The 11,379-nt window shown below is 41.4% G+C and overlaps 2 protein-coding genes across 3 annotated transcripts; both read left to right on the top strand.

Annotated features, from left to right (window-relative positions):
- The first annotated feature begins 1,949 nt into the window (after positions 1-1,949).
- On the top strand, positions 1,950-8,342 carry LOC106957200 (myeloid-associated differentiation marker homolog). 2 transcript variants are annotated; one of them, XM_015048465.1, is made up of 2 exons: positions 1,950-2,062; positions 6,937-8,342. In XM_015048465.1, exon 2 carries the CDS (start codon positions 7,052-7,054, stop codon positions 7,898-7,900), a length of 849 nt encoding a protein of 282 aa, XP_014903951.1. In that variant the 5' UTR covers positions 1,950-2,062; positions 6,937-7,051; the 3' UTR covers positions 7,901-8,342. The 2 variants fall into 2 exon arrangements, with proteins under 2 accessions (XP_014903951.1, XP_014903950.1); XM_015048464.1 differs by lacking the exon at positions 1,950-2,062 and adding an exon at positions 3,866-4,005.
- A 74-nt stretch (positions 8,343-8,416) lies between these two features.
- Positions 8,417-11,373, top strand: LOC106957199 (GTPase IMAP family member 7-like). Its single transcript, XM_015048463.1, has 2 exons — positions 8,417-8,794; positions 10,162-11,373. Exons 1-2 carry the CDS (start codon positions 8,674-8,676, stop codon positions 11,340-11,342), a joined length of 1,302 nt encoding a protein of 433 aa, XP_014903949.1. The 5' UTR covers positions 8,417-8,673; the 3' UTR covers positions 11,343-11,373.
- Positions 11,374-11,379: the final 6 nt, after the last annotated feature.

The following is an 11,379-nucleotide window of genomic DNA, read 5'->3' as shown; positions in this document are numbered from 1 at the left end:
GATCTGTGACGCCTTACAACAGACATTTGAGAAATTTCTGCTTTCTATAGATTTATCTTGAAGGTTGGACCTTGGATCTAGCAGTGATGTCACACCCAAATACAGAAGAAGAGCAAATTCCAACAGTAAGTGAGAAAATCAAGGAGATAACTACAAGATGATAACAATGTATTTCCCTCATTTTAATCCAATCAGACCCGAGAAGGTACATTTTTCCGATATTGTGTCCACTTTTTTTTGTAACAATGCTTCAGTGAGATACATCAAAGTACAAATATGACACACACATGCACGCACGCACGCGCACACACACACACACACACACACACACACACACACACACACACACACACTCGATTCGTCTCAGAAATCAACGCTTGGATATGGAATTGATGTTACATCCAAGTAGCAAGTTGGATTTGCAAGTTGCAAGACACTGATTTGCTCACTGGTGTGGGTCAAACTACAGTACAATATGATACAATGTAGGACAATCCCAGCATGCTTCGTGCTGCCAACACACTCTTTGGGTCTGCTCCAGATCTAAAACTTTGCCGGTTGAAAATCTGATTCCAGGGAGCGTTCTTGACATATTTCTGATTGGAAGCTCATGAAATTCGTCTCCTGAATACACCGCAGCTGAAAGTCTGTGGTGAACTAGCTGTCACGATCCAGTTTTGAGTCATCTCTAATCCGTTTCACAAAACAGTTCAAGACGGGATTAAGGTGCCTTTTCTTTACCGTCTCTCTGCGTTTTGTTTTGTGATTCACAAGCAGGGACAAACCAGCTTTGCCAGTTTTAACGTTGCATGGTGATATTCCATACTGTTGCAGTTTACTCTAATTAACTGGTAGTCAACACCTGTTGTGCATTAATGTATTATGTAATAAAGAAAATGAATTAAATAAAAATAAAAATTTCAGTTCTTGTGTTCAAAAACAATTTTTTTGTTTCAAGTTGCTTCTATGTAAAAAAAAAACAACTATTTCCTTATTATCCCAACACAGGGTCTCCTCCTCCCAAACCTCCATCAACAAGTCTCCTCAGATGACCCTTCATCATACCCAATCCATCCATCATTCTCTTTTCTTCAATAAAACATGAAATTCCAAATTTTTTCTTGTGAAAGTTATATTGCACTTTCTTTTTATTGCAAAATAAATGTACTGGCAAACAGAACAATTCTCCAATATACATTTATTGAGCAGATAAGGGAAAATTGCATTTCAGAAAATATGAACATCACAGTGATGACAAATCATACGACGAATATTTGGCCAAAGTTAATATGGTTCCATACATGTCATTTATTTGTAGTTTTAAAAGCCCTCATATAGATGGGGTGATAAATTCTAACAAAATGTAGGAATGACTCATTCATTGGAGTGGTCAGTATTTTTTCCAGGGGTGGCCATGGCCCCCTGCTCCCACCTTTAGGAACGCCACTGCATTCATGATGTGTTTCTTGGTTAAATAGAGTCAAATCCAACGAATTTTCTCCAGAAAATCTGTAGCAAAGTCTAGGAAATATTACAAAGCCGATTAATGTAGAAGTAAGATGCATTTCTGATTTACGTTTACAGAAAAAATTGAGGTTGTTTCCGTTTACAACAATATATTTGCTTCAATGTGCATTAATAATTACTTTTTATTGCTCCTCGGGTTTAATCTGTGTACTTCCTTTTACTTCTAACTTGCTTCTGGTGTGATATTCTATCATATGAGGGGATATTTAAGCTTTGTTGGAACACTCTTTGTAAATCAAAGCCTTGCATTCAAACGATTAAACCGCCAGATGTTGTTATTCCTTATACAGCAAAATTGAAGAACTAGCGCAGCAGCTATGAGCTCACAATGACCTCGCTGTCTGAACTTTTTATTTATTTTTTATCCGAGGTCTGAACCCTTGAAGAGGGGAAGTGACCTAAAACTGCTGCCCGGAGACGCTTTGAACACTTTACCAAATATGGCCACTGCGGGGCGTGGGATTCAGACTGATACATTCACGGAAACTTCTGCCTTACGGCGACGACAATGAGCTGGAACTCCCGAGTCTGCTAGGTAAGCTAAATCTGCCTCAAAGTCACATGTTTGTTTCCCCTTTTTGTCATAAAGATGTCCTGGGGAAATTGTCATCAGTAAAATGATGAACGCTTTTATTATTCTCTTTTTGCTGGACCAGGGATGTTTACAGTAGAGATGGGCGCGGTGTGGTATGCACCTCTTATTACTAAAAATTCACGGTTATCTGTTTGCTACGGTATGTGAAAGTATGTTCCGCCGTATATGTGTGCAAAATTGATCCTGTAAAGATGGCAACAAGTAGGATGGTTTGGGGATTCAGGTATGCAGTTTAAAAAAAAAAAATACAATAAAAATCTCACTCGTCCATTCTAGCGTCCAGTATGACAATATTTTTGACTCTTCACAATGTCAGTGTAGTCAAAATGAAACTGTGAATAAACTAGGTTGCTCATCAAAGCTAGAAATCGACCCCAAAGTTGGTTTCCTGTTAAGGAGGCCACAATCCTCACCGCCGCTGAACCAACCCACACCTCTCAGCTCGGAATCTGATGATGGTCTGTGGGTTGGAGTTTTCACATTAAACCCCAGGTACCCAAAATACCGTGTGCTTGATAAAGAAACCACGGCGCATAGAGCAAAAAAACAAAACCGAGGGCTTGGTTGCTTTGACGACTCTAGAATAAATTAAATTTTTACATCGATTTGTTTTGTGCTGCTTCCTGAGGTAGTTAGGCCCTACCACAGCAGCATCAGCTTCCTGTGTGTCAGTGCTGCTACGTGACGTCAGGAAGTGAGCTATAACGCTATCTGAAGGCTGAAGTTATTAATTTTCAGGCAAAAGCAACAGAAATTGTTGCCAGGCATCAGAGGGGCCACACCTTCTCCTGAAGAGAAATAACAAGCACTTCGCAAGACAAGTTTTGAAAGTAATAATAGTAACAATAATAATAATAATAATAATAAATAAATAAAAATATAAAAATATCTGGACATTTTGAAAAGAAGAACTTTGGTAAAACCATAAGCTGAAATTAAATTGGGAAAAAATATCTATTCCACTACTTCATTTGCAACAAACCACAGTAAAATGGAGCCTATTAAAATGTACACAATCAGATTTTTGGAATATTACAAATATGGATGAAAAGTAGATTTAAAAAGTATAAATCTATCATCAGTGTTTTACCAAGTTTGGAAAAAAAATATGGCAATAAACACGGTATGGAAAAATATTTTGTACTTGCACACTTGTTTCCCTATTCCGTTGTCTTACAGCATTCCTTAAATTTAAAAAGAACCAACATTTTAGTTTGTAATATCTGCAAAAGTTTTGACTTTAAGCTGCATAGGAAGACAGTAATACATGCTTTTTTTTCCTATGTTGATTTAGTGGCACATAGTGTCTTTTATGTCGGGTTTGCCAGGTCACAAATTAAGAGTTTTTCTATCGGATTCATTGATTAAAATGCTTTTTGAGTCGCTCACAGAAAAATTACAAATAGATCTGATCACATTGAAAATCACTGTAAAAATAGGGGACCACTTTACTGCATTTATAGGTGTAAATGCAGATAAATAAAGCTACATCATATAATGCAGGGGTCTCAAACTCCAGTCCTCAAGGGCCGCTGTCATGCAGTTTTTAGATTGTGCCACAGGTACAAAAACACAAGAATGAAATGGCTTAATTACCTCCTCCTTGTGTAGATCAGATCTCCAGAGCTTTGCTAACGACCTAATTATTATATTCAGCTGTGGTGCAGCAGAGGCACATCTAAAAGTTGCAGGACAGCGGCCCTCCAGGACTGGAGTTTGACACCTGTGATATATTGCTTTTTAATCTTTTTATATTGTTTTTCTGTGAAACCTGGCCAGGATAATCCAGTCCAGGTTTTAATATGTCAAAAGTTACAAGTGACGAAATTCACAGATCCAAACTGGTCCAGATGACTTGGTCCTTCCGCCCCACAAAAGTTTAGGTAATTTTTTGTCTTTGTCTGAAATGTTCAGAATGTTTTGAAAACATTTAAAAAATTCAAAAGGATATGGAAAATGATGATGAGCCAAACGAGAGATAATATGAGATACAATCCAAACATCCGAATTCTTCATTTGAACAGTAATGTGGGAGAGAATAATCACAGGCCAACTTGATCCGTTACGCATATTTTTTGTGAAAATTGTGCCAATTCAATAATTAAATGTAACAAACATTGACCACAAAAGACAAAAAAAAAAAAAAAAAAAATGCTTCACGTTCCGTGATTGAGATATTAGCCTGAATCAAAGGAAAAACAAACAGATTAAAAGATTATCCATGTATATGCGTCACAGAACAAACCGTTTGTAGGCTTTGATTTGTCGCTTATGGGCATGCTATTGAAGTTTAAGATGGAAATTTCAACCTGAATAAGTGTCAATTTGATTTTAAGTACGGCTAATTTCTATATCAAACACACTTGGGTCTGAAATGAGAAAGTAACGTAAGTTTTTGAGCAATGTTGCTTCTTATCTGTATACGTCTGCCTCTTTGTCAAAAAGGACACAAGAGGGCAGCAGAGTCAACCCTGCGAAACTTCACTGCTCTTACATTTTTTGTTTAATCTGAGGGACTTTCCAACTCTTTGAAGGATTAGTAGCCAAACTTCAGCTTCCTGCGTGAACGTGTTGTATCACGAACAGGAAACCTTACTCAGTCCTGTTCCTTCAACATGTCCAGGCTCAAACCGAAGTTGTGCAGTGAAGAACATAACAACTCATCAGTCAGTACGTTTGAAGTGAAAATCCAGGTTGTCTTTTTTTTTTTTTATAAGAAAGTACATCAAATTTGCCATCTTAAGGGTTTAGTTCAAATATCGCAACCCTTAAGAACTAAATATGCATCTTCAATTACTTCACTATTATTTTTCTACCTTTAAAACAGTGGTCTCAGACTCGAGGCCTCAAAGGTTGGTATCCTTCAACTTCTAGTTGTCTCTCTCCTTCAGCACACCTGGCTCAAATATTAGCTGATTAGCACTGGTGGTGTTCTGTCACATATTACTAGGTTCATGGTTGAGCTAAAAAGGTTCAAGCTACTGTACTCTGGTCACTTGTCGAAAAGCATTAACACAGTGCAGGGTTTCCCCCAGAAAACGTGCTAAGCCCGGTGGTCGGGGCATCAAGACGGTCCATCGTGTTTTTGTATTAAAAGATGTTAAGTTGACAGGAAATGTAAAAGTATTACTGTGTAATAATATGTTACGGGAAACCACCTCCAGTGAAATGCTATTTAAACCCACAACTAGTCTTAAAACAACAAATTTGCACTTCTATTCAACTCAAGTTAAGTCAGCGGCTCCATCAGGCCACCAAAGGCTTCAGGGGCCCCATAAATGCTAATATTTTAACACAGACCACATGTAACACTTGTTTATTGAGATTATCAATGCTGTTAAATTTGAGTAAATTGTTTAGGCATACATAAATTAAAAGATTTTAAATTGTTTAACATTTAATGCAAAGCATTAAGGAGCTGGCGAGTTTACTTTGTAAAACTTCAAAGAACAATATTCATACTTGGATTGTTTTGTTACCATAGCAACAATCTGATGCTGTGAGTTTAATCTTTGAATTTACAAATATAAATTAGTAAACTGCGATTATAACTTATTGCTTCTTAGGGTGACCTATTAAACTACTCCCTTCTCCCAGATTTAACTAAATCTAACACAGAAGCTGTTAGAGGTGCTGATGATTTTAGCAACTAGAGGGGCCCCTAAGTCAAATTTTGCTCAAGGCCTCATGCAGCCTTGGACCGGCCCTGCATGATGAGTAAATTCGCTGCACTGCCCAGAGATAAGCAAAAAACGGGAGATTTAATTCAATGCTGCTAATGTGGCTTTAGTAGCTCTTCCATTTCGTGTCTGTTGAGTTTTTAATAAGCGTCACAGAAACTATTCTGGTTGGTCGAGTTTATGGGACGAGTTTCTCAGATCTCCGTGTTGCCACTCGTATTAACTCTAAGAAGACGACGCATTTGATATGGTTTGATGCATCGTGTAACCGGAATAATAATAATAATAATAATAATATAAAATCTGCGTGATGCGTGACTCCGAGGAGAGCGCGAAAGCTCCTCACCGGGCTGAACCTGCATGATCAGGTTAGCGCTGCTCGTTATCCACAAACTCTCCAGCCAACCGGGACCACAGACATAAACTTTACAGGGAAGACAGACACAGAGCCACACGCTGGGCAGCGTGTTGAGATGTAAACGCCGCATATAATTGTTCGTTCACAAAGATTAATCATTCTCACCGCTCCACAACGCGCCTCTGAATTCGCTACAAGTTATTCCTGCGGTTCACATTGAGCTGCGCAACCAGAGCTAACGCGGCGGGTTTTAAACTCTTACCTAGAGTTCTCCAAAGGATCATAATTCCTCACAGTAGGTTGATGTAAATATCCATACAGGTCAGCCTGTGTCCAGTTTGAGTGAAAGGAGGCGCGCGCGATCCCGCTGAGGTAAAGCAGCGGCAGCACGTGAGGCAAAGTGCAGAGGTGCCAGCGGTGTGATTGGTCCACGCGCTATTAGGTTTAAATGCATAAACTATAAACCTATCCTTTAGGAATAAATCTGCTCCGCTAGTGAAATGCTAAGAGCAACAGAGACGCTTCTTTGCAGCCTGGCTTTAAAAAAAACAAAATAAAAACGATTTTTTTCCCCCTAGAAATGTAAACAAGCAACGCTTAGCCTGGCGGCAGGGCTAGTAAAGCATGGCGGGCCGCCAGGCTTATAATACACTGGGGGAATCCCTGCAGTGATATTGGGTTTATTTATTTATATATTTATTTATTATTATTTTTTAAGAAAACCATGCAACCAAAATTGTGTCAATTTGTTCTGATTTTATTTTTTCTGTATGCAGAGCTTGACACATTCCAACAGAGGGAAAGTGCCCGACAGGAAGCCAACACAGGATCCAGCTGAAAGTCACATTGCGATCCTAGACTCACGTAGTCGATCCTGACTGACATCCCACCATGCCGGTGACCTGGTTCCCAACATCCCAGCTGCTATGGGTTCGCATCGCTGCGGTGCTGTTCACCTGCACCGCTTTCAGTGTGGTAGCAAATGGCGGCAATCTCTTCCACGGAGGTATGGCGGACTGGTGCATCTTCAGCTGGGCTTTCAGCTTCGCCTGTACCCTGCTGGTCCTGCTGGTGGAGCAGTGCAGCCTCCAGTCCCGAATCCCTGTCTCCTGGTCCAACTTCCCCATCACAGTTGCCTGCTACGCCTCCCTCCTCTGCCTCTCGGCCTCTATCATTTTCCCTGTGTTTTTCCTCAAGGACCAGTATCCCTCCCAGGAGACGCGCGATCATCGCATCGCGTCCACGGTCTTCTCCTGCCTGGCAACAGTTGCCTACATGGTGGAGGTGAGCCTGTCCAAGGCCAGGCCAGGAGAAGTGGCGGGTTACATGAAAACTGCTCCAGGTCTGATGAAGGTGTGCCAAACCTTTGTGGCCTGCATTATCTTCATCCTGGTCAGCGACCCCGTGTCGTATGACCACCACCCGGCGCTGAAGTGGTGCATGGCGGTGTACTGCATCTGCTTCATCCTCTCCATGGCCGTGGTGGTGCTGTGCGTGGGAGAGTGCACCGGCTGCCTCCCCGTTCCCTTCTCCAAGTTCCTGTCGGCCTACGGGCTCTTGGCCGTCATCATGTACCTGACGGCCACCATCCTCTGGCCCATTTTCCAATTTGACAAGAAGTACAGGAGGTGGGGAGACCAGAAAAACCTGATTGCCGTGGCCGTTCTCACCGCTCTCAACTTCCTGCTGTACCTCGCCGATCTGGCCTACAGCGCCAGACTGGTGTTTGTCAGCGCCTGAGCAGAGCAGAGACAAAGGACACACGGGGATGGGGGGCAGGGACTGATGGTGAATTCATGACAGAAGGCAAACAATCTTCCAAATGTTAGATTGTACTAAGAAAGTCCCAAATACATGTGTGTTTGTTTGCATAATCACAATGCTGCCTTACAGTATTTTCTGTTTTGATGTGAAGTGGCTTTTTTAAAGATTTATTTCTATTGTGTCTGAAGCAAGTATTACACAAATGGGAAACATTTAGTGTGGGTTTTTGTTCCACTGTGTAACCGAAAGGAAAAAAAAAAAACGGGTCAACACACTGGAACACAAAGGAATACCAACAGCGTTTGGACACTTATCATAACCCAACATGCAGTATTCGTCTGTCATATTTTTTACTGCCTTTTTATATTTAAATGTTTGTGATTTATGTTTGCTGATCAGAATAAAGTGTCTGAAATCTTTAACTAGTCTTGGGGCTGGTGCCCTTTTCTTTTCTGTGGTGGTGGAAAGTGGGGCAGGGCTACAGAAAACTCAAGGCTCTGGTAGGCGAAGTGCTGTTTAATATTTCCGTTCTGAAAGAGAGAACAGGAAAACCTCTTACTGAAGAAACACTTTCTTTTAAAATTAGTGTTTTGCTTGAAAGATGCCGGCTTATTTTTTTAAAACACTTTCAAGCTCTTGCTGTAGTCATAAACAAGCATGACATTTTAAGTCGAGAAGCAGATTGTTTATTGAATCGATTCATGCGCTGTCGAAGGAACTGTGAATTGTGATAATGGTGAGACTTGCTTATGTGTGATGCAACAATTCAGGAAGTGAAACCTTTGCCACTTGTCAGAATACATGAAGCTAATTCAAACACCCTCTGCCTTGCCGGTCCTTCAGTCCTCAGCTTCTCTCAAAAAATGAATGGTAAGCCGCTATTTTCTGTAAAAATCTTTAGTGTTGTAACTGAATAGGAATAGGCTTAAGTATCACATGTGTATAAGGAAAAACAGTGTTTGAGTTTTTCTGACCAGTTGATTTTCTTCATTCTCAATCAGTTTCTTGACTGTTTTATGACATTATTGACTGACTCAGCAACCATGACGGCCACTGTTTATTTTTAAGGAATTTCTTTCAATTTAGAAAGAATTGCTTGAGTGAAGTTGGGTAGTGATCAGCTGAAGGCTGTTCCTGCTACGGCGTGGAAAGACTCATAAAAGGAGCGGGCAATACGCCCGATGTTTGTTTTCAGGTCTGTCTTTTAGCTGAAAAAGAAGAAATATTATGATTCAGTTTCAACTTTTTTTTTTAGTTTGCAGATTTATGTTTTTGAAAAGTTTCCTTAAACTCCCATTACAGTAGTTCTATAACATTGGAATGGACATATGGTTTACATTTTTATTGGTGGGTTGGGAATAACTTTCCCATTGATGACTCAGTCTAAGCTTTATTTGTGGAGGAGATGACCTTTGACTCCACTTTTCACACACATTTCACTCCTAGTACGTAGACTAGATACAGTCCCAGTTTAGAAAAGGTAATTTCTTCAAATTCCCTTATTGCGCATTACAAACACACACCAACCAAAACTCTGCATCTCTGTATGCTCTAGATCACTGGTCCCCAAACTTTTTCCTGTGAGGGTAAAAGCTGCTACTTACAGGCATCGCTTCGAATAACTCGACCTGGAGTGCGGCGTTCATAACAGACACATGTGTTCATCTGCTCTACCGCTAGCAAACAACCGTACTGATTAAATAACATAAAAATCAAGCAGTTCCCTAAATGTCCAACAGATGGCAGCAATGCGTCATGCAAAAGAAAATACCATAGTTTACAGGACACACTTCCTGCTAAAGAGCCCCCTGGTGGTTGAAGAAATATCCACATATAAACCGAAAATACAATATATGAAAAAAAAAAAAATCTGAATGCTCTCTGGTATTGTTGAGGGGGCCGGACCAAATGTGGAGGCGGGCTGGATCCGGCCCGCGGGCCGTAGTTTGGGGACCCCTGCTCTAGATTAACAAAAATCCAAACTTTGTAGAGGAATTGCATCAGATGATGATGAATTAATGAATTTCTTCAATTACTTTCCCTCTTCATTCCAATAGAAACGATGAGGGGTCTGCATAATGTCTCTTGCACTTTGAATTAGGACATTCTTGTGTATTGTTTTTTGGTCTTAAAGAAATCATGCATACATGCAACACTGAAAGACAAATACTATTTTTACACGCAGAGTATGGGGGACGCAAAAAAAGTTAATCAACATCATTCTCTCTTGGTTGCAGAACCAATTAGAATGGTCCTCCTGGGAAAGACTGGATCTGGTAAAAGCAGCCTGGCCAACACAATATGCGGAGACCAGCTGTTCACAACCAACCACACGATCAACTCTGAAACAAGCCTCTGCAAAGCCATCACCAAGTCCGTCGGTGGGAGAAACCTCACGGTCATTGACACCCCGGGTTTCTTTGACACAGACCGGCCGGAGGAGGACATGAAGCCTGAGATAGTGAGGTGCCTCACAGAGTGCGCTCCTGGGCCCCATGTGTTTCTCATTGTGCTCAAGGTGGAGAAATTCACAGAGCACGAGAAGGCCGTTGTCGAGAAAATCTGCACGTACTTCTCTGAAGACGTTCTGAAATACGCTGTGGTGGTGTTCACTCATGGCGACCAGCTGCCTGATGGGGCCCAGATTGAGGAGTTTGTCGGGGACAATAAGCTTGTGAGTGAACTGGTGAAGAAGTGTGGCGGCCGCTGCCACATCATGGACAACAAGTACTGGAACAATAAGCCACAGGAGGAATACAGGAGCAACCCGTTCCAGATGGAGAGGCTGCTTCAAACTATTGACACGTTGGTGACGGAAAATGAGGGCAAATGCTACACCAATGACCTGCTGCAGGCAGCCGAGGAAGAAATAAAAGAGGAGGAGGAGAACATTCGACTGACTTCAGGAAGCCTGCCTGAAGCAGATATCAGAGAAAAGGCCAAGAGAAGGGTTGCTGATAGACTCTTGATCAGATGTACGGCCCTTGGTGTTGGCGTTTTGTTAGGGGCGATTTTTGGAGTGGTGGTCATGGTTGGAACAGTTCTTACTGTTTTAAAGGAATCTTCAAAGCCAGTAAAGCTGAGGAAGGCGGTGGGCAAAACAGTTGCAGCTTCAGCAGGGATGGCATTAGGGATAGGAGGAACGGCACTAGGGGGCGGTGTGGTACCAGTAGCAACGTGTTTGAGTGTTACAGCAGCAGTTGCTGCAACAGGTGCGGTTAAAGGGGCTTTAGCTGGATATGATGTGGCTGAGGGAGCAGAGACTCCAAAGGAAGCTGCACAGAAAACAGCAGAGGCTGTGAAGAATGAGGCGCAGGTTTGCTTAGACACGGTTCACCAGGGCTGGAGCAAAGTTATACAACCAAAATGTGAAAAGTCAGAGGAGGAGAAATCACTGCTTCGTGACAAACTTTACTGAGATCACCTTCCAACATGAATTTCTGTTGCAGGAGGAA

This window comes from Poecilia latipinna, unplaced genomic scaffold, assembly GCF_001443285.1.
Source record: "Poecilia latipinna isolate Pla-1442-1.1 unplaced genomic scaffold, P_latipinna-1.0 Scaffold884, whole genome shotgun sequence".
NCBI lineage: Eukaryota > Metazoa > Chordata > Actinopteri > Cyprinodontiformes > Poeciliidae > Poecilia > Poecilia latipinna.
The sequence above is the reverse complement of the archived record's forward strand: the minus strand, read 5'-3'. Positions and strand labels throughout refer to the sequence as shown.